The sequence below is a fragment of the Melanotaenia boesemani genome, chromosome 23, assembly GCF_017639745.1.
Source record: "Melanotaenia boesemani isolate fMelBoe1 chromosome 23, fMelBoe1.pri, whole genome shotgun sequence".
Lineage (NCBI taxonomy): Eukaryota > Metazoa > Chordata > Actinopteri > Atheriniformes > Melanotaeniidae > Melanotaenia > Melanotaenia boesemani.
Genome location: NC_055704.1, coordinates 11,360,494 through 11,388,273, shown reverse-complemented (window position 1 = coordinate 11,388,273; position 27,780 = coordinate 11,360,494). Strand labels below are relative to the sequence as shown.

Here is a 27,780-nt window from a genome sequence, read left to right as displayed (position 1 = left end):
TGCTACCTGTTATTTCTGCAACAAGATGGCTGTCGTTCCCGAGAGCAGAGTCCTCACTTTCAGCGTTTTTAAGTGGAGCTCTTACTCCTCTACGTATTTACCTGAGTGAGTACAATGCACACTAACTGCTCTAATGTTTGCACAAGTGTTAGTGGCTATAAGTTACTTCTTTTCGCCTCAGTGCACCAGTGTATCACCCAGCCTGCCCGACTGGCCTAGCTCGTCTGCGATCGACCCAGCTAATGCTAGCTTGTTTTATTACCAGTAGGAATGTTTGGTTTCTATTCGTGGTCACCCCAACCCGATTTTATTATCATATAAAATATTATATATCTGAAAAAAAAATCATCAACGTTTAGCTATTTATATGGATCTTGTACTAAACTTAGTGTCTTATAGCTAACCGTGTGTAGATGTATGAGTAAGTGCATTATCTTGTATAGAGAACAAAACACAACAGAAGTTCTTTTCTTCTGAATAGACAATAATTTCATCAGTCCCCTCCGAATGTTTTCAGCAGAATATAGTCAGTCATGTTCTTTGCAGCATTAGACTAACGATAGGCTAAAAATAATCCCTTATTATAATTCGACTCAGCAGTGTGCACTCCGGTACCCTAGCATGTGAAAAATGAACGTACACGTTAACTCTCATCACTCTGAGCTGATGTGGGTAACTGCTGTTATCTAACCAAATAGCTATGCTGTAGCAACTATGCTAATGTGCTTGTCAATCTGCTACCAAAGACTATTGTTATGAAGCGTAGCTCACTAAAACATTTTAATTATGTGTGACATGCTACAGTCTGCTATTGTAAAGTCATCATAGTTCGAAAGCATTCGCCTGTTGCTATTTCAGGACACAAAACAGTTTATATATAGCTGGCTAGCAACAACATCAGTATGCTAGCTGCAACTAGCAAGCAGTGGTATGCTTAATGAAGCATCTAGCACAATCTAATGTGAAGTATTTGTGTTACACGAGTCTTTATGGTTAATGATCAGTTTACGTACGTATGTAATCACACAAAATACGTTTAGTTTTTGTCGCCTCTGTGATGGGCTAAGATTCTTCAAAAGTCAAAAATCTCAACCGGTTCTGTGCTTTTTTTTTTTTTTTTTTTTTTTTAAAGGAATATCTTGGTGGATAAACCTAACGATCAGTCTTCCAGGTGGTCTTCTGAGAGCAACTACCCTCCACAGGTAGGCTTTCTCATATTTACACAAGTTGACTTTAAGGTAGGGTAGCTGCTTTCCAAGGTTAATACCTGCTAATTATTTTAAATTAGCCATGCACAATTAGGGATGGCGAAACCAATGTCATGAAACACCAAGCCATTTTGACATCACTGAGCCATTGAAAAACAGCTCTATAGGCTGGCTGCCTTTGTGTGTGATGTATTTGTGGTGAAGATGACATTACTGTCAGGCGGCTGCTTGTTAGATCTGTGGCTCATGAAATGTTTTCAACTGCAAGTTATTGTTTTTGTCAGTGTTGACATGCCAAGCTTAAAGTTTTAAAAGGGAGGAGTAGGAGAAAAAGCGTGTTTATGCAACTGGGGTAGTGATTGCGTTACTGTATTTATACAGTTGTATTAAAATTAAATCTGAGAAATGCTTGTGCAACTTTGTAAATTCTTCATTGATTTATTTTATTTTTGAGAAAATATCTCTTCAGTGATATTTGGCTTCATTCTGCTCCTCTTCTAACACACTACTTCTCCAGGTATTACCTGAAAGAAACACAAGAATTAAAACATTAAAAATCTATGCCTATGGTGATTAGAAATCAACGTGGTTATTGAAAGTCTCACAGGACCTCTGCAGCTGCAGACCGAGACGTCTCTGATGGTTTCTGATTAAGTTTATACGATTAACTTTAAAGTATGCTTTTTGCAAAGCTATGTAAAAGACAACAATATAAAGAAAACTAAATATAGCTTACCTGTGATGTTGAGGGCACTGCTCGCTCTGTTCTCATACTCCGAGCTCATTCAGTAGTCACCCTGGCAACGGCGTCTAGCGCAGTTGTTTTCTTCCGAAAAGCTAATATCATTTTAGTCTTCTAATATCATGTGAGGCTTTCCTTCAGTCCGAAATGATGAGTGGTTGCTTGCAAACTGTCTTCTCAAAATCCTTCAGCTTACAATGTGATTGAATCCATTTTAAAGCATTGATTGATTAACTACCTCAGTCCCTTCGAAATTCCTGGGAGCAGCTCGACATGCAGACGACGTAACGAGGCCTCTGTTAGTTTAGTCACATGACTTTTGTCATGCTGAATCAACGTATCAGAACAAGGCTCGCGCACAATATGGATTCCAGCTAAATGAATAAAGTTTTTAATTTCTGCTGGACACACAATTGTTTGACTAGTTTAAACTCCAAACTTGTTTATGTTTCCGATTAACTTTTAATGACTTAATCTGCAAGATCTAAGATGCAATCTCCCAAAACTATGTTCAAATTGCTTGTTTTATTTAATCAAGCATCTAAAATCTAAATAGAAACAGTGCTTTCTTTATAACAAATATAAGCCTCAAATCTTCAGAGTTAAGTTTTATCTGGAAGTTTGACATCTTTGTTTAAAAAACTAAAATAATAATCAAATTGATATATCGTATTGAGCTGAAATCAGTAAGAATAGATCTTCTCTTGCTCAACATATTGGAAGGTTGTCAGATTGCATCAATAGAGGAGGTTTTTGTTTTGTCTCTTTTCATTAGAAAAATATTAATGTCAATTGTCACTGATTTTTAAGTTAATTAGTTGCAGTTTCACAAAGAGATTAGCTTTATCAACTCTTAAGACCATGTAATCAAAGTTGTTCATGTATTTATTTCCACTGGCTCTTATTAATTTAAAATGCAAAATTCTTCCAATATCAGTCTACTTCCAGTGCCTTCAGGCTATGCATATTTCTAAGCTGTTTACCTTTGAAGAGAGGAAAAACTACTTTCTTTTTCTTGAACTCATTGACCGACTGCAGTGACAGTGTGGTAAACAGCTCCAGTTTGAGGTTAAATCTGAAAGTTTGCGTTGTATGACAAGAGGAAATGAAACGTTGCAAAACAATGGTTAACCACTCATCAGCTGGATCAAATGCAACTGTCTAAAAATGTCTAAATGTTCGTGTGTAGTAGAGCAAGCAGGCCCAGGACTTCACAAAATAATACATCTAGAGAGTTTTTGTATTATGCATACATTTGGATTATGTTTCTTTTTATATTATAAACACAAGATCTTTACTACTTGTGTGGAAAATTGAACCCACCTAAAATTTCTTATTGTGTTGGATATGGCTTAAGGAAAAAAAAAAACACTGCTTAACTTAATTTGTTATGTAAGCCCAGCCCAAGTCAGACACAAATATAAAACTGCAAACAATGTGGTGATCTTTAATTTTAATGTTGCGTTACAGTAAATATTAACGTCATTTTTTACGTAGTTACAGTGTATATATTTACCTTTAGCATACAAATCCGGGTGGTTATCCTGCAGGTGGTGAAACATGTTCATTGCATGTCCGCCTTTCTCTGCAACTTTTTATGTCATGCTGTAAAGGCTGGCTCTTCCACAATGACACGTTGGTCTTATTTTTTTAATTAAAGCAATCTGACAAGGATGGCTTTATCCATTTGTTTGGAAGAAATAACTTTTCCTCTCCTATACTGTCCCTCTTCTGCACCCCTCATCTGCAGCTCCCATTAAACAAAACAAAGCAACACAAGCAGCAACACAGATTTTGTGTAACTTAGTTTTTGTTTCGTGCACGAGTTGTGCTGATCTGTTGATACAGTTCAGACATAAACCTTTATGGAAAGGGATGATATTGAGGGATCTTTATGATTAATTAAACATGCCATTTATCACCTCATTTTATTGTGAAATTAAGTAACCAACACCTTGAGTTGGCATATGTGTGTCCATGTGAATTTCAGAATGCAGTTTTTTTCCAGCAGAACAATCATTACTCACATTACCTGTTAGGGTTTTTTATTTAATCGTTATGACTCATTCAAATAGTTTAACCAGTTAAAGCAAAGTGTGGGCCAAATTACCAGCAGGGGATCTGTAAATTATGTCCTTGAACTCATAAGTCATCAAAGGAGCTTTGAAGGGTTTTATTACATGTTGCCTCATTACAACAAGAATCAATGCCTGACAGACAAAGGTCAAATTTAATATAAATATTGACATGCTTTCATCACATGGATTGATGGAATATTCACATGTTCTATCAGTGGATGAGAAGATGTTGGTCTCTGGGGTTTAAGTACCGGCTTTCTAGTGGCACATTAATCAATTCCCAGGCTTGTGGTCTCCACTCACTCAGGCATAATGGCTGCAGGTGATTTGTCATCTGGTGTCTTGGTTCAGTAAAGCATCAGGTACATGCAAACGCAGCTTCTAGATTGTATTTAATACCACTCACATAAAGCAGTCTTTTGACCCTGTTCGGGATTATTAAAATAACAAGCAGCTGCTTTAACGGCTGTTCTGCAATAAAGACAGGCAATTTCCTGTAGTCCTCCACACACACTAAAAAGACCAGTCTTATACTCATTGTTTTCAGTCTACTTCATGGCTCCTTTTCCGTTTTTCACTAGTTTTTAATCTTGAAGTTGGAAAGGCCGGCGATCGTTCAGAGCATCACCTTTGGGAAGTATGAGAAGACTCATGTCTGCAACCTGAAGAAGTTCAAAGTGTTTGGTGGGATGAGTGAAGAGAACATGACAGAGCTTTTGTCCAGGTGAGATATCCCTTTTTCACACAAAACTTGATGATGCTCAGCATGGGAGTGTGCTCCTGTATAAGGGAAATACAATCCAAAGACAGTCCAGTATCTAGAGGGCAGGTGGGTTATTGATATGTGTTACTCTTCTGACCTGGTGCAATAAATCTGTTTCTGAGTCAAGCCAATCATTAACAGTGTCAATGCAGTTGTTGTAAGAGTCCCATTTTCCCTCCTCAAGCACTTAACTAGTCGGCAACTCCTGAGTCCCTGTAGGGCGTTTGCTGTTGCTTTAGCCTTGTTTTTCCTATATATCAACACAGAGGCAGCACAGGGAACCGGTGTGGGTCAATTGATTTTCTTTCATGACTTAACTGACATTGTAATTAATTCAATGGAACAGCGGAAACTGCTGGAAAAGGTCAGTGGGAAAGGTCAAAGACAAAAACGGCGCAATCCAAAATTTGGCTCCTTATCCCATTTCCAAATGGTTGCATGCTTATTTCTTCTTCTCATGAGGAAACAAGTGGGGTGAGGACAAATACAAGCAAAGATGTCAAGGTAACAGGTGTTTACGATCTCAAACCAATATTAAGCATGATGTATGAAACACATCATCTTTTGCTGCAGTTTACTGCTGTATTTAGGTGTTTCTGTCACATGTTAAAGGTGTGTTTGATATATTTACTTTATATTCAATTTATAATGTGGGTTAGTTATGCAATGTCCTCATTTAGATGTTCAGGAGTCAAAGACTTAAATAAAGAGAATCCATTTAAATGTGTTTTTTTTTTTTTTTTTGTTTTAAACAATTGTGGCTTGCCTCCTCTGTTTGCCTCCTCCATGCCAACAATATGTAGGCATTACCAAGTCTGCATCTCTGCTTTATTGATAAGTCTACTATTTAACTTTTTTTTTTCCCTCAATCAGCACCAACCAGATATTTTTGTCTTCAAATTCTTCAGCTGAGCTTTTCACAAGTCAAAATGAGAGTAGCGCAGAGAGATGATTTAAGCCATATGAGACATTACAGTGGATCAGTTCTGTTAGTAGAAGCCCAGCTTCAGGCCCGTTTGAGGTTAAACTGGGGACCATTTTATGTGGTATACCTGTCAAATTGTTCAGGTGATAAGCTCTTAGGAGCTGCTGTATAATCTGCCGTCACCTGCAGGATTGTAGACTGGCTCATTTTCATTTTAATAGATTGTTTAGGCTTCATTTCCATCACATTAATATTACAGGGGAAGCTAAAAAAATTAGAATGTCATGCAGCCTGGAGAGGATAGTCAGAAAAAAGCCATTCAGAAATGTGGGGGAGCTTCCCAAGGAGTGGGCGGAGGCTGGGGTTAGTGGTTCAAGAGCCACCACACACAGATGGATCCTGGACATGGACTTCAAATGTCATATTCCTCTTGTCAAGCCGCTTCTGAACAAAACACAATGTCAGAAGCGGCTTACCTGGACTAAAGACAACATGAGCTGGTCTGTCGAGCGGTGGTCCTAAGTGCTCTTTTCTGATGAGGAAAATTTTAAATCTCATTTGGAAATCAAGGTCCCAGAGTCTGGAGGAAGAATAGAGAGGAAACCGTCCTAGACACTTAAAGTGCAGCGTGAAGTTTCCACAGTCTCTGTTAATGTGAGGAGCCATGTCTACTGTCGCTGTTGGTCCACTGGGTTTTATTAAGCCCAGAGTCAACGCAGCGTCTTCCAGGAGATTTTAGGGCACTTCATGCTTCCTTCAGCAGAAAAGCTTTTTGGAGATGCTGACTTCATTTTCCAGCAGGACTTGGCACCTGCCCACACTGCCAAAAGAACCAGAACCTGGTTCAATGACCACTGGATTACTGTGCTTGATTGGCCAGCAAACTTTCCTGACCTTGAATGAAGAAGAGCTGAAGGCTGCTATTGAAGCATCCTGGTCTTCCATTACACCCCAGCAGGGCCACAGGCTGATAACATCCATGCCACACCGCATTGAGGAAGTAATTCATGCAAAAGGGGCTCAAACCAAGTACTGAGTTCATATGCATGATGCCCTTCAGATGGTGAACATTTCTGTGTTCAAAACCAATTTTTCATTGATATCATGTAATATTCTGATTTTTTTTTTTGAGATTTTAAATTTTTAGGTTTTCAGCAGCTGTAAGCCATAATCATCAAAATTATAACCAATGAATGCTTGAAATGTCTCACTTTGCATGTAGTGAGTCTATATATTACAGTAGTTTCCCTTTATAAGTTCACTTACCAAAATAAGTTTTACTTGATATTCATTTTTTTTTTTTTTTTTTTTGTTTCATCTGTATTACCATCCACGTTTAGTGTCTGTCCAATCTTTTCTCACAAATGGACTGAATGTGCTTTGACTAGCATCCAGAGTTGGGTTACTAACGAAAATGTACTAGTTTATGGATTCAGTTGGAGTCTTAGCTTAGTGGCTTTATAATCTTAATTGTCCTTCTTTTCCTCTGACAGCGGCCTTAAGAACGACTACAACAAGGAGACATTCACGTTAAAACACAAGATTGACGAGCAGATGTTTCCCTGCAGATTTGTCAAAATAGGTAAAAGTTGTCTCTGTTTTCACAGTTGTCTCTGATTTGTTTACAGCTGTGATGCATCAGTTCTCCTTCTTTTCTCACTGTTTGTCTCAGTGCCTCTGATGTCCTGGGGTCCGAGTTTTAACTTCAGCATCTGGTACGTTGAACTGCATGGCATTGAAGACCCCGACGTGGTGCAACCCTGCCTTAACTGGTACAGCAAGGTAAGAGCTGAAGCTTGGAGAGACGTCTGCAAAATGTACTTTTTTTGAGGTCTTGGCAAGAGCTACCGAACACCTAATCCTTTTTACAAATGCTTAAGTTCTTTTACTTAATATAAGATAAACATTGGAGTTGATGCATTTTTGTGAACTTACAGCTTTTTTAAAGCGTCGTAAATAATCTTTTTGGCCAAAACAACAAAAAGACATTTTTCTTCCAATGATTTAATTTTCTATCCAAGCAGATAATTTTAGGGGCGTGGTATGACCTCCGCTGAGCTCCACTCTGCTGCTCTCTTCCTTAGTGTATTTCTCTTTTGGATCATGTTTTTATGATGTGGGAGTGCACACAGTAAATAATCTAAGCGCTCAAACAGCAAAATTGACTGACAGTTACATTCCCACATGCTTAGATTTCCCTCATCTGCAGCTGGACCAGTGGGTGGGCTGCAGATCTCTCCTTTAGCCACAGTCTCATAGTGAGTCGTGTGTTGAAATGGCCTTAGATGTTAAAACCCACGTTGCAGAACAAAACAGCTGCTCGCCGCTTAATAACACCATTGACAACTTGATGTAATTTTGCCTTTGTGTTTCCATAAACTCTGATCTTCCCTTTTCCTCCATTACTCAGTTTTATTCAAATTTTTAGCAACTAAAATGGCAGAGTGAATGCAGCGTCATCTGGAGATGAAGTTGGGCAGAAATATTAAGGGAGGAGGCTTCATTACTTCACCCTGTAAATCTGATTAAGATTCTTTATTGGCATTTTTATGTGAACCCATAAAAACAAGACACTTTTTATGTATTTCAAAGACATTCAAAAGTAATAATGAAAATAAACAGCAAATTGCATTTAAATACACTGTAAATACACTTAAGACATTTCAGCATTTGAAATAAATATAAATAGTAGGTAATAAATACGATAATTCTGTGATTGCTTGGGACCGAAACTTTGACCTGTTGTTCGTGTAGAAATCTGATCACGGCTGGGAAGAAGCTGTATCTTAATCAAGACATCCTTGCATGAATGCTTCCGAACCTCCATCCTGACTGCATCAGAGAGGAGAGACTGTGAGGAGGATGAGAGGAGTCCCTGATAATGTAGCATCCTCTGCACATGCATCTCTGGTTGTAGACGTCCAGCAGCGAAGACACTGCTTTTCTGACGACTCTTCTAAGTCTCTGTCTCTAACTCACCGAGTCTTACTGGACAGTTTGTTTTCTTTTGGTTTAATTAGTTAATCAGTCAGTAGTAATTTCAGACATTCAAACATGGAGCCAGTTTAAAAAGAAAATCTATTTAAATTTAATTAATCCAATAATGATTCATAAAACTTGGAGAAAGACCTTTTTTACATAAATATCTGTACATGAATTCAGAGGTCCTTTAATTTCTATGTGGTTGGTTTTAGCTACAAGATTTAATGCCGTCAGTAACAAATGCTGTGCTCATATCTAATTTCATTCATGTTTCTATACTGCTTAGTTCAATGCAGGGAAGCTGGAGCCTATCCCAGCTGCCTCTCGCCTACTAATTGCTGGGATATCTAATATTACCCAGTAATACAAGTTTTGACTGTCAAATCCTGTTTTTGTGAACTGATGTGAATCATATTGATTTCGTCTCCATTGTGTCAAATCAGTACAGAGAACAGGAAGCCATCCGCCTTTGCCTCAAGCACTTCCGGCAACACAACTACACAGAGGCCTTTGAGTCACTGCAGAAGAAGACTCGGATAGCGCTGGAGCACCCCATGCTCACCCACCTTCACGACCGTCTGGTGCTGCAGGGAGACTTCGATGCCTGCGAGGAGCTCATAGATAAAGCTGTGAGAGGTATCACTCGACTTAATCCTGAACTTTAATGTTCTTTTTTTTTCCCACTTCAGATGAAGCTGTGGTGGCACACACTTGTTTTTTCATTGCTTTCTAATGTCTGATTTACCTCTTCCCTGCTAGATGGTTTGTTTAACCAGTATATCAGCCAGCAGGAGTACAAGCCCAGATGGAGTCAGATCATCCCAAAATGCAACAAAGGTACAAGCAGCCAGGAAATCAGCCGAGACGACACAAACAGTGAGACAATCTATTTAAATGGGAAATTTTCCCAATTTTATCAAAAAACAAACAAAAAAAAAATCAGTACGCTCTAAAAGCCTTTTGACATTTATCTAAACCATCACCGCCTTTCCTTTTTGTTTGCTACCCCCTCCCTTCTCGTGTTATTCCACCCATTTTACTCTGTCCATTTTCCTTTCCATCATCATGCTTCCATTCCACGCTCATACGCCATCCTTGTCTCCTCCCTTCTCTCCTCTTCCCAGGTGACGGCGATGACAACAGGCCAGGAATGAGGGGGGGACATCAAATGGTGATTGACGTCCAGACTGGTGAGACCCACACAGACGGTCTTGCGACTTTGCTATGACTCACTTCCTCCTACACAGTCTCAAAATGCAAAGCTCTGATGCAGTTTAATCAAATTAACCCTCCCTCCTCGCTCTGCCCCACCTCTAGTCTTTCTCCTTCAAAACCATTTTAAGGCCATTTCCATTAAAAAAAACTAAATATTCTATTTAGACAACTTTTTGTTTGACAAATTTTATTAATTTTTTTCTGTACTTCCCCGTTGGCCGTTCGTATGACAAAAGCCGCATTGAGTGTGCATGGAAGCGAAAGAGTGATGCAGTGTCTGCAGCTTGTGTCAGAGCTGAGGGAAAGCATTGCATCCCTTTGGTCTGCGTTCCAGGCTGCACACTAACCCCTCTGTGTTTGTTGGAGTAGTCAATAGAAGAAGTTGATACGGGAGATCCCAAATGATTTCTTTGTCCTGCAGCAACCTTGTTCTTTTCCCTGCAAAGATTCTCACACAATGTTTTGCCTTGTTTTGGCTGTTTGGAAAATTTTTAATTCATTTATTTAAATATCATTTTAAATTTGTTACTAAAGAAAAAGAAGGCACTTTAAAGAACCTTTTTTTACCCTTTAAAAGTTTTTAAAGGACCATTTATATGGCTATTAAAAGTCTGATAAGTGTGAGTAATTAATAATTTCAGTAGTTGGATTTATGGTTACAAGCACTGCAGAAATGTTAGAACTGAAAACTCCATTTACATTTTTCAGTTCCTTACCTGAAGCATTACGTACACCAAAGGAAATCCAACTTTATTTAAGTTTTATGAACATGGCGACACATTCAGCTGTCCCCATGTGGGAGCTAATAGCCTGCAAAATAAGCTACACACTGCTGCTGTAAACAGCTCCCCTTGGGCTTGGCATGATGGAGCTTCCGCCTTTTTTCTGGCTTGAGATATAAAAGAACTACATAAATCAGATCCACGAGTTTACATACAAGAAGACATTTGGGGAAAATGTAAGTAGGTGAGTTAATCTAATTTCTCATAATCGGCCATTATCTGATTGGATGTATCACATAATGCTGTTTACATGATCACATGATTAATCTAGTTATAAACAGGCTCATTGTTATATATTCACAGATTTGTGAGCGTTGAACTGGAAACTGTTCTAAGATTTGTAGACGTAGTAATCTTAGATATTTCCCGGACATATTGTGTACCAGCTCATCCTTTGACCATCCTCTTTTGGTTCAGTATTAATACTCCAAAAGTCATCAGAATGCAAAGTTTACATTCTTACTGTTTGCAACCTTTAGCTAAACAAATTTCTTTCTTTCTGATGGATGAATCTGATGGATATTTTTCCCAGTCCAAGACTTTCTAACTCTTTCTGATTCCTAACATACTCAGAAACTGTAAGGCCGTTTATTGTCATGCATTTATGTACATGATGATCTTAGGTGTGCTAATAAGCAGTGCTTTAAGTTGAATTCAGCCCTTGTTAATACACCTTCGGACAATGTTTTATACTAAATTTTCAATATACTGAGCAGGCCTAGTGCCAGAGATTACAGACAACACAGACTTCACCATTAAATTTACAATTCCTTGTAATAAGCTTGCAGATCTTCTTTGAACATTTAGGCTGATGTCATGCGTAGTTGGGTGATAAATTCCTGTCCACTCCCAAGATTTTTTCCAAGTCCCATCCCAAAACAAAGTAATTGCACTTCTGGCTCAGAACAAGCATTGAGGACCATCAGCCACACATGACACTCATAGACCTGAAGCGTTGAAGAATCTCATCTAAAATGTCAGAAGGTGTCTTTAACCTGCTGATGATTGTTAATGTTTCTTCAAACACAGTCATGCTGGCCTCCATCAGCCTGAGTGGCGTAATTTATTTTCCTTCCACACAAACCTCTGATACAATCACAACCTCCCACACCTCCTTCTGCATGAGCTACAATGGCCTGAATCTGACCCAAACATTTTTTTTTTCCTCAAAGCAGAGAGCAAAGCGATTAATTATACTGTACATCAAGTCTTGTTTGTGATAATGCTAGCTTACAGTGCTTTCCCAAACCCTTAACTTGAGCATCTTGTCATAGACAAGTTATTTTTATTACATCTGCATCTTCTGGTGGCAAGTTCCTTTAAAAAAATATCTTCTATTTAATGTACAGTTGAATCTTTATGAGGTTATTCTTGGTCCGCTTCCTCCTTTTATTTATGGAGCAACTTTTTTCTTGAAGGCTTGGAGTTTTTCTCTTTGTAGTTAAAATTTATTCCTGTTGTCTGCTTATAGAGCTTGTGCTGAACTGGGAAAAAGATCAAAAAGATGTTTAATTTTGCTGCTCCCATTACAAAGGGTTGGCTTCAGAACAGCTTAAAATGAAAGATGATCTTGGTGATTCTTTTTTTAAAGCCACATACTTAAAACTGTTTTTGTTTTGATTGTGAGATTTATCTTTCAGTTTTCTGATTTATCAGGTCATTATTGTTTGTATGAGGACGCTCTGTTACATGTTCTCAGTTAAGACTTTTCCTGGTTACCATGGATACCATGAAGAGTCACGCATTGTATTGACGAATGTGTACATGGCCCTTATGTAAAATTTCTGTATTTTATTTTACTCACTTTACACCTTTTTATTTTTTTGTTTTATTACTATTTAACAAGTAGTGAACATGGCTTCATCTATGGCAGGTGGTTGACCTGTCTTCCTGATATTCCCAAACATGGATTCCATGTCCTCACTGGCACTTTCTATCCTTTTGAAATCAGACGTCGGACTGACCTTTCAGCCTTCTGTACCTCTGACAGAGGGTGTTGAGCTATTTAATGTCAGTGTCAGTTAAATAGGAAAAAAAGTTAGTAGTGTTGTATTTACCAAAGTTTTTATTTTTCCTTTCTTCTCCTTTTTTGGGAAAAGCTTAGGAAGTAGATAGAATTGGTCCTTGTGGACTTGGATGTAAATCTGTAGCACTGAAACGCAAATCCACTAAATACTTTCCAACATAATTCATCTAATTGTTAAACAAAGGATATGTTATATTAAAACAATAACATGGGTTATACCATAATATATATACTTTTAAGATCAAGCTCCATTATTTGTTTGTTTTTATTTGAACCAAAAATAAACAGGAAAACATAACCGAAGGAAAGAAAATGGCAGAATAGTAAATGTATTGACGCCCCAAGCCATTTATCGAATATGTACAAGTGGATTTGTGTAATCGAGAATCATTTTGGAAGTTGTGAGACAGAATATTCTTTCCCTGATGAAGGATGCTCCAGTATGTGCTTTTGCTAAATGCTGTAGGAGCACTTTACTTCCTCAGAATTCAGAGTATTCAAAGGGCTGTTATCATGCCTGCTACTTGGATGCATACAAGTCATTTCAATTGCTTAATAACCTTCATAAGCAAAACAAAGTGTGTTCCTCAATGTGTACATGAAGAGGGGTCTCTGTGTAGTGTGGGAACAGGTTGCATGCATGCTGACAGATTTATCTGCCCTGCAGAGACTGTGTACCTGTTCGGGGGCTGGGACGGCACGCAGGATCTGGCGGACTTCTGGGCTTACAGTGTTCAGGAGAACCAGTGGGCGTGCATCTCCAGAGACACCGAAAAAGAGGTGAGGATGGGCTGTAAACAGGAAATCGCAGAATTGTGTTCCAGTATCTTAAATAAATACAAAATTACATGCAAGGCAAGGAAAGTTTTGTTTTGTTATATAGTTTGTCTTCTCTTTTAACATATTGACTATCAATGTGCAAAATCCAATGATCACGATAAGTTTGCCAGTTCTGTGTCAAACATCTATGTAAGGCTGCGTCCTGTGTACCAATCAGAGCGGTCCAAGTGCTCGATCGTGCCACAAGATGTGCATCGACTCGCAGCGACGCCAGATCTACACACTGGGCCGTTATCTGGACTCCAGCGTCAGGAACAGCAAGTCTCTGAAAAGTGACTTCTACCGTTACGATATCGATGCCAACACCTGGACGCTACTCAGCGAAGACACGTCGGCTGACGGAGGACCAAAGTTGGTGTTTGACCACCAGGTAGTCGCAGTGCCCGCCCTCTCTGACACATACTTCACTCGCTGAATAGGAAACAAGCTGAGCATTGTGGAAATTAATTTTAGCTTAGAAAAGAGAACATTGGCCAGATTTTTCCATCTGCATGGGAAAAGACTCTCCTTGCACTCTCGTTGACCTTTCATCACTTCCTGTTTTCCTTTGTCTCTGGTCCTTTTTGCCCTCTTCTCCCTGCCCTTCCTGCAGATGTGCATGGACTCAGAAAAGCACATGATCTACACGTTTGGAGGTCGCATCCTGACATGTAACGGCAGTGTTGAGGACAGCCGGACGTCTGAGCCACAGTTCAGCGGCTTGTACGCTTATCACTGTCAAGCAGGGATATGGAGCCTCCTGCGGGAGGATTCGTGTAACGCCGGGCCAGAGGACGTTCAGTCTCGGATCGGACATTGCATGCTCTTCCACACTGTGAGTCTGAATGCAGCTGTTCGGGTTATTTCTATGGGTGAGGATAAATTGGTCTTTCTAATTTATTTACTTATTTTGTTTTCCACCATCAGAGAAACCGCTGTCTGTATGTGTTCGGGGGTCAGAGGTCAAAAACGTATCTCAACGATTTCTTCAGTTATGATGTGGATGGAGATCACGTAGAGATCATATCTGATGGCACCAAGAAAGACTCGGGGATGGGTAAGAAAGAGTTGGAATTCTTTTTGTATTGAACAACCTAAATATCTCTACCAGGATACCAGGAAAATCATTGTAAAAGAAATTTTAAATGTTTTTAATTATTTTTTTTAACACAGGGAAGCTAGTTTGATTTTACTATTTTTTTTTACTTGCATTACCTTCATTTGTTTTTCTTCTTTTGTTTGTAGTAAATTTTTATTCTTTTTTATTTTCCAGATGTTTATCTGCATATTTTAGTCATCAATACTTCCTTAGTGATGTGCTTAAACAAGCTCTTTTTGTCTGTATTTTGCTCTCCTGTGTTGTCATTTGCTCTTATTTTTGTGGCCTCACATGACCCGTTTTTGGTTAAGTGTGGTTTGGTGTTTATTCTGCAGCCTCTTAGATGTTATTTTACTCAGTCAGTAACTCATGAAGGAGTGGAAATAAGAAGTTATAATGTCTTCTGCTAAATGCAAGGGGTTGTTTGTGTTTTGATGGCTCCTGTACTTTTTATTAAATGAGAGCCGACAGATTGTCTGATTTAAGAGCCCCGGCAGCAGTCGGCCACTTCCTGCCAGACTGACTGAAATCGCTGCCGCAGCCTCGGCCCTATTTCATGCTCAGCATACTGTAAATATACTTTTGTCTGCTCTCCACTTCGTCTTCCTCCTGCCTGAATCAGAAAAGAGGGTGAGAGAGTCTGGACAAAGTGATAATACAGGGATTAGAAACTGAAAGAAACAAATGGGTGTGTATGTAAAACAGCTAGAAAGAACAAAATGTATTTTGGCAACAAGGAAGCAGCAAGTTCAAACAATCCTCTCTGCTCGGCTTCATAATTAGTTTCAGGTGTAGATGTGCTGAGGCACAGTCCGAGTTCAGCACTGCAGTAGCAGCTCATCCGGTTGGTGCTGATGTGCTGACCGAGGACCCGGCCTGCACTTAGACTGCCTGATTTTATCTTTAAGCTTCTTCTTGACCCTTAAGCTAGCCCCTCTGCAGATCCTTGCACATGCTAGGAAGCAGCAATCCTCACATGTAGCATACCAAAATGATGAGGAGATCCTCAGCTAAAAGACTCTACCAAGCATTGCTGTCCAAATGAAATGCAATTATATGGAAATGTAACAAAGAACATCTACTTTTCTACTTCTGCTAATGTATCCACTTCCAGCAAACCACACAAATCAGGTGACATACAAAAGCAGGGATTCTGCTGACTACAAAGATGTCTGTCTCATCACTGCGGGACAAAAAAACTGTGAGCTAGCAGCCAAAATTTGTGGTGAAAAGTTTTAGATTAAGGGAAAATGAGCAGAAATCTTATTGGCTTCTAGATCTTAATGGCCTTTTCTGCAGCAGTAGGTGCTACCTCTGACCCTCTGTGGATATGGAGTCGGAACCCGGCGCAGATTTTTGCAACTGGGTCGGACTTGTCCTGATCAGTCTGTCATATCAAGATCAAATGTGGGTCACATATGGGCAAAAAAAGTCAGATTTGAATCACTTTTGTCTGCTTGTTAACAGAGCTAGCGTAACTGTGGGGGTTATCCCTCGATTCTCCTGACTCATTTGATGGAGATGTTGCTTATCAACATCGACTGATTCGTGAATCATTTACATTTATAACTCCTGCCTTCAAACATCTGTAAAACTGCTTGGCTTCACTTTTTTTAGCTTCTGCTTTTGCACAGTTCCTCATCAGACATTCCTTTACTGATTTCTACATGAACTGTGTCTCCGGCTTTCACTTATTGTGGTTTTCTTATAGGAGGACATAAACATTATGATTTTCTACTGTGTTCCAGTTGAATTTATTCTGATACAGTAACGCATATCTTGGTTCTTGGCTTCCTTTTGAGACAGAGATCATACATACAGCCTTTGTTGTAAAAATAATCAGAAAACTAGGCCTCGTTAAGAGGAGGTTAAGTTACTTTGCTATTGTGAACTCAGAACTGTCACTAACTTGTTTGTAGCCTTTTGTCTTGTTTTTTTTCTCGTTGCTATGGTGTCCTGTTGCCATGTTATCAAGTAGTTTTTTTTTTTTTTTTTTTTTTTTTTTTTTTTGACAGCCTCCACTTCTGCTGCTCGCTGTTTCCTGCTTTACTTCTTTTCATCACAGGTTTTAATAAAGAAACTTGCTAATTCTATTAATGCAAACACAAACTGGTGACGTGCACAGTTTAACATCATTTCAAATCTGAGCTGACATGGTGGTAAAATAAACATTTTTATCTGAGATCTGACCTCCTAGTTGATTTATTTTGTTATTCTTGTGGGCACAGTTCCTATGACGGGCTTCACCCAGAGAGCCACCATCGACCCTGAGCTCAACGAGATCCACGTCCTCTCGGGCCTCAGCAAAGACAAGGACAAGCGTGAGGAGAACGTACGCAACTCCTTCTGGATCTACGACATAGCCCGCAATAACTGGTAGGACTCAACATAAACACTTCTTTGTACTTTATGAGATGTTCCTGTGATCATAACCACAGCAACAGTCACAGGAAGTACTTTCACAAACACACACACGCCAGCTCTTTGTGGCCAAGATCTTCCCCACAACAAATAACAGAGCGTGCATGCGAGCATGGCTCTTAACGCTCTGCGTGTTTATACAAATGTCAGCACTGCAAAGAATCACTTGACAAAGCATTCCACGAGCTCTCCACACACAGCAGGTAATCCCTGATCCCTCCAGCAGGGAACTGCGTGTTCACAGTTTTTGTGTGTGTGTGTCGTGTTTGGAGTGGTTTAAAAGAGAACGCTGGCAGGCTGCTGTCCTCACTGTTCCAGTACATTGATTTCAGGAACTGTTCTTGTACTGTGTGTCCACTGAAACACATCACTGGGACACATGATGTGATCACATGCACTTGACTTTGTGAGGACCAGTTGCGTTTAAGTCGGTTTCCTCGCTTTCTGACACACCTTTAATTTATTCTGTTTGTGTTAAGACGTGATTTTATGACTCAGAATCAGGTTTTATCTAGTTTGTGTACAAAGTGGTTCCAGTTCTTACTGGAAAGATTCATCTTTTTCAGGTCGTGTGTTTATAAGAACGATCAAGCAGTGAAAGAAAACCCAAGCAAGACTCTGCAGGAGGAGGAGCCATGTCCACGCTTCGCACACCAGCTGGTCTACGACGAGATGCACAAAGTAACACACACACACAACTCCAGAGTCTGATATATTCATGTCAAATACTTAAGTATTTCTAGGTGAAACAATTTTCCTTTACTTTTTGTGGGGTGGGTTTAAGCTCCACTTCCTCAGATTTTCATTCATGCAGAGTTGTGTTAACACATCTACTCACAAGCTGATTACTCACACATGACTCTTGGCTTCTGTTGAATGCTTACAAGAAGCATTTCCCCTCATAACTCTGGTAAGATCAGAGGAATCTCAGTGTTGGATAAACATCTCTGGGCTTGTTAGCGTTTCCTTACGAAAGTACAGAAGCTGTAAAAATATTTCTTCTGTTCACTGGCCAATTATTTATTATTAAAATGCCATTATACCATACCAACTTTATTTATAAAGCGCTTTAAAACAACCACAGTTGGGTGCACACAAGTAAAATCAAGTTGCAAATATAAAATAAAAACAAAACTATTTTGTGCAATATGAAGCTGCACACAAGGGAATAATAATAATAATAATAATAATAATACCTTCTTCTTTTGGATGTTACCAGGTGCATTACCTGTTTGGTGGAAACCCCGGGAAGTCTTGTTCTCCTAAGATGCGACTTGATGACTTCTGGTCCCTCAAACTGTGTCGGCCCTCCAAGGAGTACCTGCTGCGTCACTGCAGATACCTCATCAGGAAATACAGGTATGCAGCCTCTGACTGGAGCCGCTGCCCTCACTGTGTCATCCAGTGGAGACAGTGACTCCATGCTGTAAAGTTTAAATCATGAAATTGGGATGAGACCACTAAAAGTTTTTCTAATGTCACTAGCTGATATTTTACTCTTATGTATTTATTCAATCAGCATTAAGGTAAATTTCTTGTAAAATCACTGGAAGGTAAATGTAGATTAAGTACTTGATCAGAGGTTTTTATGGGGGGATTTTCTGTATTGGATCTACAGAAAGTTGTCAACATTGATTACGTAAAATGTTTTGTGTGAGATCTAATGGGAGTGCTGCCCCCTAGAGTCGATACTTAAAACAATCCTACGGCTGTTTTAAAGCAACAGACTGAAGCAGGAACTAAGACAGATGCCAAACTCTGAGTTAGCCTTGTAAACACCAAAGGTTAAAACTAACTACAAGCTAACCTGGCTGTGAAACATCAACGTATTTTAACAGGAAGTAAAAGGAAAAAATGCTGGCTAAAGGGTGGAGCCAGCCTTCTGGATTTCACTTTAATCCTTGTCCAGACTTCACTTACTAACAGCAGCACTAAAAAACAACCTAGATACCAGAGCTTCCGCAGGACGTGTGATTTTAGTTTTCGATCTCTAAGGGAAAGTTTAAAACTGGCCTCTGCTTCAGGTGAGGGATGTGGCTGCAGGATATTACCAGTTTGGTGTTAATTGCTGGCTGAATCTATATTAACGTTCACAACAAGTTTTATCTTTTCAACCTGCCACATTTAACAGAACCTCAAGCAGGCGTAGTGTCAGGATCTCAGCTTCTCCACATATTTGGTTAATGATTATTTTATTGTTGCTGTTTAGTGAATTATGAGCATTCTATAAAGATGGATTTATTTATTTAAGCTGTGTGGTTTAAGTTTAAGGATGTTACATACTCGGCCAGAACAGAGAAACTTGTTCTTGTTATTAAGGCAGCAAACACGTAGTGACTTCATTTTGTTCTCGCTGCTCTGAGTTAGGAGCAGCTGAGGGTCAGTGTGATGTGACTAGTTTGTAATTGGTTGGAAATTTTGAAGTGGGAAAGTTCTTTCTCTATTACTTCTTTCATTTAGTTATTTTTTTATTTCTGGTCTATGTGGAAGTGGAAGATTGAACAGAATGTTCGAAGCTTGTTGAGTTGAAGATCTACAAAGTTTTATACAACACACGTGGCACATGAAGACGGACGCTGCTGCCTGCCATAGACAAAGCTTCTCGTGAAGGAAGAAATAACCCGACAAATTGCACTTGAAACATAACGACATGAACACCACCCTACACGAATCCCCGCCTCAGCACATATGAAGCTCCTTGTGAAATATAAAATTACTTTTTTTTTTTTCTTGTTCTTCTCACCTCGAGAACATGAACAAAGTTCTCCGTTCTTGTGGAGTACATCACATGTTTTGCTGTGTAATTGTATTGAGCTGCTGTCACATTTCAAGGAGCATGGCCGGTTTCACACTATTAAGAATGTTGGCTAAATAATCCTATCTTTTGATAGTTTTTTAATAACGCGCAACATTTTCAGTTGAGTAATTTTAATGCTGTGAAAGCCTGTTGCCAGGAAGTCGGGGTGAGCTCATTAAGGAGGTGGTTTCTGCTTCTAAGGCTGCAGACTTGTAATTGCCTTTGTTTGAGTCGCCACCTTGTGGCTATTGGTTGTAACAACAGTCTTATTTTTATTGTCAGGTTCGAGGAGAAAGCCCAGTCAGAGCCACTGAGTGCACTGAAGTACCTGCAGAACGACCTGTCTCTTACTGTGGACCACACAGACCCTGATGAGACCAAAGAGGTACTGGAATCCTTTTAAAACACCTACATATATTAATATTGAGTTATTAATTCCAAAGAATAAAATGGAAGAAACAGACAGAGAATCAGACTTGACAGGAGCAGTAAATTTAAAAACCCAGTGAGTCAGAAGACTGAAGTGAATGTTAGTGAATAATGTATTAGCTCCTATTACGCAGTGGCTGTGATTTATAATTTGCATCTGTCCAGACGGATGTGTGATGAGAGCTGGACTCTGCCCTCATCTGTATTCAGAGCTGCAGCGGGAGCTTCATCCGTCTGGGTCGTGTGTTTTGCTCTGTGCTGCTAAATGTTGACATGACTCGTGTTTTTGCTGTGTTTCAGTTCCAGCTCCTGCCATCAGCGCTCTTCAAGTCCAGTTCTGACTTCATCCCTCTGGGTAAGAACCTGGCCACCGTCTGCTGTCTGGATCAATTTTTCAGTATGCCTACATGCTTGATTTTTAAAATACGTGTTTGTTCTTTAAGCTGCTTGTTAGACGGTGTTTTTAAAGCTGTTTTTAAGATTTAAGCTGTGGAGTGGATGGTTGTTTAGATGTACAAATTTAATTATTTTTCTAAAAACATTTTTATAGATCAAGTTCCATGGTATTATTGAAGCCCTTTGATATCCCCTCAACAACTCTCTCTTCCCCTAAAGGGGTCTGCCACCTCACTCTCCATTATACTAACCCCAAACATCCCTCCACAAACCTCTTGCTTACATCTCAGCCTTACTGGGACATGGTGACCATCCTGAATCCATCTGGACCATCAAGCGTAGGAAAATTAGTCTTCATACATTTCTTAGGTCTCTAAAAATGTTTGTCTTTAAGAACATTGGTTAAGGGTGGCTTAAATACAACTTCATGCACAATTGCAAGCCTCTGGAGCATCTTGCATGACCTCCACGCCAGAAGCTATGCCTGCTCAGTCTGCAGGGCTGTTGCCATGGTGATTGCCCTTGTCTGGCTGGCTGGGTGTCCTGTACATGCACTTTGTGTGCGTGTATGTGTGCATGCACATTTGTAAAAGAGACTAGAGTCAGATGCATGTTTTTAAATGATAAATACTTTGGTTTGTTTAACTTTTAATACGCATAAATAGTTTTTATTTTGTAAAGAACTTTGTGTTGCTTTTTTCATGAAGAACACTTTAAATTTTGATTTGATTTGAATCCTGGGGAGACACTCTTGATCTAAACAGACCAGAAAAAAACAGCACAAGCAAGATGTTCAAAAAGCTAAATGTTTAATCAGCTGAAATCCCTCATGGATAATAATTTGGAGCGGAGTCTGGTAGTGTGACGTGATGTCTGCAACTAGCATGTTGCTGCTTCTAAACAATCAACACTGAGTCATACATACTTCAACACGAGTATAAATATTTTAACATGGTGATGTCATTGTTTAATATGGCTTCTCTGATACCAAAATGGTGTAATGATTCATGAAAAGACACACTGGTGTGGTGAGTGTGGCCTAATTGGGCAGGGCGGTTTGGAGAAAGGGGTTGTCGCTGCTGGTAGATGTGTGTACGTATGGAGTCATTGTGAAGGTCTGCCCAAGATGATCGGACTTCAGCTTGTTATGCAGGAAAAAAAGATGATCTAGAAGGATAAAGAAGTCAATAGTCAGTCTGTCTCTCTTACATATTCCCTCTAACAGAGTCAGACTGGGGACATTTAATTCAGCTCAGTGGACAAATCTGACGAACAAAATGTGACTATTTATTTATTTACAGTTCATTATACTTTTCATACTTGAGATTCTTTGGTCCGTTTACGGCAAACTGTGTTGTAGAGTGTTGCTCAGATGTCCGTCTGTTAAGCTGGTAGTTGATTTTGAGTTGTACTGTTGAACAGAATTGCCCTTCTGGGATGAATAAAGTTGTCTGAATCTGAATCAGGACAATAACGACAACTCAGTCTGCCGCTGTGCATGCAGGCAACAGCTCACATGTACAGCTTAACATGCTGTTGGAGTTGGTGAGATGATGATAAACATTTCTACAGGGTTTTAGGTATTCGGTTTTTATTTGCTTAAACTGCTCGTACACCGGATGGACACGTCAGTGGCTTCACCTGTACAGATTTAATCCACAATTAGTCAACAGTAAAGTTTGAATTAATTACAAACACCAACATTTCTCCCCAAAGACTCGAACGGCAATAGCTGTAAGTGGCTTTACAGATCAGGATTTTTTTTTTTGTCCCAAATGTTCTCTCATCTCAGATGTCCAGTAAAAATGTTCATAAGTTCACAATTTTCATCTTCGTCTTTGTAGTACAAAACAGTTTACTTCCACTGTCCTGGTTGATAATGGGAAAGTATTTTATAGGATTTGGGGTCTTTATGAAACAATTGCATGCCAGGAAAGTGGTTCTGACAGAGGGAAGGGGTGGAGATGCAGCAGCATACCCCAGTCCAGGATTCAAACTTGAGCCGGCTCCAATAGGACGCTGTAGTCAGGCAGCCGTTCAGCCAGTTTAGTTCAACACCTCCACAAACACACGGGAAATGTCATGCACCGTGCCTTGTGGGAGTTTTAGACGGCAGACTCGCATGTCTGCGGAATAATAATCCGAAACACAGAGGTGGACGGACTGGCTGTCAGATTGAAGTCCTTTTTGTCTTAGCTTTTAGGATCCTAGCTTCTCACTGTTTCTGCAGGTAATCTGTAGCCCTGTTTCGCCATGTTACCCTGAATCGTTATAACGTGTAAGGCCTCTTGGTTGCAGCTGTCGTCCATGTGTGTACCTGCCAGCAGACGGCCAGCTGTGCAGGCTGAAATATTAAACATCCTTTTTCTGCTCCTTCCTCAGGTTTCTCCGATGTCGACCAGACGTACGCTCAGCGGACGCAGCTCTTCGACACGCTCGTCAACTTCTTCCCGGACAGCATGACCCCGCCTAAGGGCAACCTGGTAGACCTCATCACCCTCTAGCCCCTCTGACACCTCACCCTCCCTGGTTGAACACCCACCTTGCACACACAATGTGAGACAGAGACCAGTTATTTTTGTAGTATTTAATCCCACTGGTTGGATTACGACTTCACCCGCCTCCACCACACCGACACGCTCGTGTCACCGGCTGCGTCATTGTGACGTTCGAGGGTCACGTGGAAAACGCAAAGCGACGTTGTGTGAGATGGATACCAATAAATTCCTCCTGCTCATGATTGGTCAGAGCCCATAAACCCTCACCTCTAAACTCTGCCAAAAAATAGCTTGTTTTTCATCGTAACTACATTTTTCTTCTCTGAAAAGTCGAAGCCAAAAAAAAGAGGATGTTGCACATTTGTTTTTTTTTTCCCATTGACTTCACCTTTTTTTTTTTTTTTTAAATAAAATAAAAAGTCCTGGTTTTTTGCACATAAAGCTCCGCAGAGTCGACGACAGGCGTCCACCCACATTTTTTTAGAGAAGATAAGTTGAGTTTACTAATGTTGAAGCCAGCTGTTGACAGTTAAATTTATGTATTTATTTAAAGACGTCACAGTTTCTCATCTTTTTTTTTTTTTTTTTTCTTCTTCTTTTGAAAGCATCCCTAACGAAAAGCTTTTTGGACATTTCCTCTTCCATTTTGCTTTTGTTTTATTTGGTTCTCTTGCTGCTCTGCAACACACACACCCTGTTGGTGATCTTGACAGCTACACAGATGCAAAAAAGAAAAAAAAAAGAAAAATACAATTTTAGTAGTATTAGAGAGTGCTATGAGATAAAGTTTAATATATATCTAAAAATAAATTTGTACTTGTTTTAGTTTTTATCCCTGCAGCAAGGCAAAGTTGAATTTCCCTCAGTAATTATTGGATTGTACTTTAAGTGGTTAAATTGTGTACAGATTATGTAAATATACATATAAGAACCCCCCCAAGTTTCCTGGATTGAGTGTGTTCTGGGCTGGAACGTGGTCTTTTCCATCCTGCTTTTATTCCAGGCTCTATCACCGGTTACGATTAAAACAGCCTGTGTGGGTGCGTCAGCAGGAAAGTCTACAAAGTGGCTCCTCCTGTGTGATGAATTACACATAATTAATTCTCCTTCAAATGTCCACCTGGTTGTTCAGTCTGGTGGTGTTTTATCATGTCCACCAATAAAATGTAATCATAAACAGGAGGCTGCATTTAAATACAAATTTTTATTTTTAAGTCTCACTTTTCTCATTTAGAAAATCTTGTTGAATAGATAAAATCTCATCATATCTTTTGAAATTAATCGTTTTTTTGTTATCGGACTCATCAGTCTCACTCTTCAAGGAATATTTTCTTAAAACTTTCTGATCCACGACATTTTTTTTCTTTCAGACAAGTTGGCCTCTGTTTACAAACATGTAAATGAGTTTTTGCTTAATATTTTATTAATTTAATGAAATTCTGTAAACCGACTTGGCTCCAGTTGAATTCTGGATAATTCTTGCCATCCATTAGGACATCGATTTTTAAAAGGATATAAAATAATGACTGAGGTGACACTTGCCCGTATATCTTTAATAAAACTACTTAACTAATTCCTTGAAGAGACGTAATAACTGCAAATTTTTGCAGTGAGTGAATTTATTCCATCTATTTATTCCTTATTTCCACATGTGTATTTGTGAGTCAACCAAAAGACATGCTAAACTCCACCTTCAGTTTAGGAATTAACCTTCAAATATATACATATATACATTTTTACAGTGGATTTCACAGAGAAGCCACATGTTGCCCCCAGAGGTTTGACTGTAAAGCTAATAGCTTGTTAGCCTGGTTGGTATTCAGTCATCAAACTAACCGCTGCTTTTGAACAGTCAAGTGAAAACTCAGTTGTTTTTAGCCATCACTGCTAATGCAATACTGAGAAGCTTTTTAATCTTTTTTACCTTGATGTGATTGACACCAAGAGGTTAAAGAATGGTCGATTTGACAAGAAAACAAAACATGGCCGTGTTAATTATGTGACTTGTTGGGAACTTTTAAAGATTGAGTGCCTAATGTTCACGGTTGCTTGTATACACATTAAATTACTACTAGTCCAGTTTAAATGCAGGATCTTATTGGAGTTTTGGAGGTTTAAAACTTGGAAAATTGCAACTACACTCATAAACTTGACCTTTAGTCGTGTTTCCACCGTAAATTCCCAGGAAATTCTAACCATCTAAGATACAAACCTTGTTTGTGTTTTTATCTGTTCATTCGTCCCTTTGATTTAATATTAATACAAGTATTTGTGCAGATTTAAGACTTGTACTTAAGTCTACACAAATATTCTTATCAAGTCAACCCCTTCTCTTATCTATTAGCTTAGCAGTTCTACTTATTGGCATGGATGGAGTTTTCCCAATGTTTGTGGAAAAAAACCTGAAGGATACATGTATATAAAAAGCATGATGAAAGAAGCAGACTGATTCACATAGATAACATGGGCCCGCCACTTGGATATGCTGCATAATAAGATGACTTGTTTTCCATGAAAAGTATCCTGGGAATAAAACGTGATCCAGCCGTTAATGCTTACACTGAACCGCAATAACATCAGTGTGGCTAACAGAAGCCACCTTTAGCTACTGAGCAAAACTGATACACAAAGACTTCAAAACTGAACGTATTCTAAGACAAAGAATGTTTGTAGTTTAAAAACAGTAGTTTAGTGTGTTTTCTGTGTAATGGCTAGTTTAAACTCGGTCTGGTTTTGCTGAGAAGCTTGATGCTTCACACTGTGAGGCTAAAGCTAGCAGTTTGTCAGTGAGGAACAGCTAGCTTAGCGTAGCCTAGCTTAACTAGTTGCATCTGTTAAACTGACTGTTGGCAGGTTGAAATCTCAGCTGCTTGCCTGGTGAAGTTATTGGCCCTTATTTTTCATTTTAAGACTTTGGCATTTGCACACGAGCCTTGAGAAGAGACTGTTGCCGCTATCCCCCACGATGCAATGCTTCATATGTAGCAGACGGAGATAAAAGAAATCTGATCTGAACATTTTTACTTCTGTCTTAAAGGACATCACATGGGTTGTAGCAAATAGGCTGAAACAAGAAAGACTAAACTCGTAGAATCTGTCTCCAGTAAACTCAGCCTCCTCTTCCACTTCTTCTTTTGGTCTTAATTATTAGATTTATTTTACATTAAGTGAACTAGTGTGTGGAAGGTCTCATTCAGACTGTTTACTGTGATAACTTTAAAGAGTAGAATCCATTAATATTTTCATTAATATTTCAGAAAGATTAAGCATGAGCACAGCTGCTTCCAGACATTTAATTCCCTGAAGTTGCTAATTGAGGAAAGTTAGTTTATTTCTGATCTTTGGTGGTTTTGTTGAAAGGCAGCATGCATCTGTTTATACTTACACCCCCCATATTTTTCTTATATTGATTAAATAGAAATGAATTATTAAAAGGAGCTCACTTTAGCAAAATATATATAATAAAAAAAACATTTTAAGAAAAAAAACTTAAATGTTTAAGACTCAAACACCACATTTGCTGAAGAAGAAAGCTGTTATAGAGGATATATTTCCAAGCACCTTTTGTAAAAAAATATAAAAACAAATGGGGAAAAAAGACACACAATGCCAAATACTACTTTTCTTTTCAATATTTTAGAGTAAATATTCTCCACATGACATTTGATGTGTGATAAGTTATTCCTCTGTCTCTTTATTTTCATCCTGACCTTCTCTCAAGTTCCTGGGTGGGTCTCAGGAGTTTTAAAGGCTGGTACTCTCAGATCAATGAGCACTACTCTGTGGATACAGTGAATGTGTAGAAAACCTTGTAGTATTGCATTGTATGTAATGTATATAATGAATAAAGATTGTATTTTGTTCAAGGTTTCCTAACTGTTGTGCTTTTCTGACCCATGGTGGCCACTTAGAGGTATTGCAGAAAACTACAGAGCCGATGGAAAAATGCTTCCTTTATTTGCAAAACTGAGCAGGTAGAAGAATACGACGGCCACAGCCGTCAACAATTTACAGCTTCCAGTGTGTCAGACCCCTGTTGTTTGCCTTCAACCGCAAACAAACCATAAATACATAAAATACTGGTAACATAATTTGGTGAAAATGGCACAACTATAATATAAGTGAAATTTTATACACACACATACAATGCAGGAGGAAAAATAAAACAAACTTAGGTTGGATTGACGTGCCCAAGGTGATTTCAGTTTATATTTGTAGAAGTGAAAGTAAATATTAAACTGTTAATTGGTTTAAATGGAAGGAAATTGACTCAACAAAGCAAAATGATATATGACGTGTTGAGGTTCTATCCTGAATATTTTTGTTGAGCATCTTAAAATGGCAAAAAAAAAAAACCTTCTCAACATTAAAAACAAAAAAATATTTACATGTTGGCATTTAATAGCTTTATCTGATAATATCAGTCCAGTGTTATTACAATGAGCAACTGGTTTTTAGAAAACAACTCCAGTGAATTAGAAATATAACCTGGCTGTTTTAGTGGTTTTGCCGTCACTGATGGTGACCTTGTTGAGATCAACAGGGCTAAAACATAAGTAGACTTTTAGGAAGCAGTTAGCATCACAAGTTCATGTAACTT

General features: G+C 39.0%; 1 protein-coding gene across 2 annotated transcripts; it reads left to right on the top strand.

The window, feature by feature from the left end:
* Positions 1-27,043, top strand: mkln1 (muskelin 1, intracellular mediator containing kelch motifs). Of its 2 annotated transcripts, none has more exons than XM_041977039.1 (18): positions 1-105; positions 1,133-1,202; positions 4,610-4,752; positions 7,210-7,298; positions 7,389-7,498; positions 9,142-9,334; positions 9,458-9,535; positions 9,823-9,888; positions 13,389-13,501; positions 13,719-13,931; positions 14,154-14,375; positions 14,468-14,597; positions 16,868-17,015; positions 17,627-17,741; positions 18,280-18,419; positions 20,140-20,242; positions 20,587-20,641; positions 23,065-27,043. In XM_041977039.1, exons 1-18 carry the CDS (start codon positions 26-28, stop codon positions 23,184-23,186), a joined length of 2,190 nt encoding a protein of 729 aa, XP_041832973.1. In that variant the 5' UTR covers positions 1-25; the 3' UTR covers positions 23,187-27,043. The 2 variants fall into 2 exon arrangements, with proteins under 2 accessions (XP_041832973.1, XP_041832972.1); XM_041977038.1 differs by having other exon boundaries at positions 9,458-9,574.
* Positions 27,044-27,780: the final 737 nt, after the last annotated feature.

Excerpts from the sequence above, each read along its gene's own strand:
- mkln1 (XM_041977038.1), top strand. The coding sequence starts at position 26 with ATGGCTGTCGTTCCCGAGAGCAGAGTCCTCACTTTCAGCGTTTTTAAG. Across the intron at positions 13,502-13,718 it reads CCAGAGACACCGAAAAAGAG|AGCGGTCCAAGTGCTCGATC; the intron begins GTGAGGATGGGC and ends TGTACCAATCAG. Across the intron at positions 20,243-20,586 it reads ACCCTGATGAGACCAAAGAG|TTCCAGCTCCTGCCATCAGC; the intron begins GTACTGGAATCC and ends GCTGTGTTTCAG.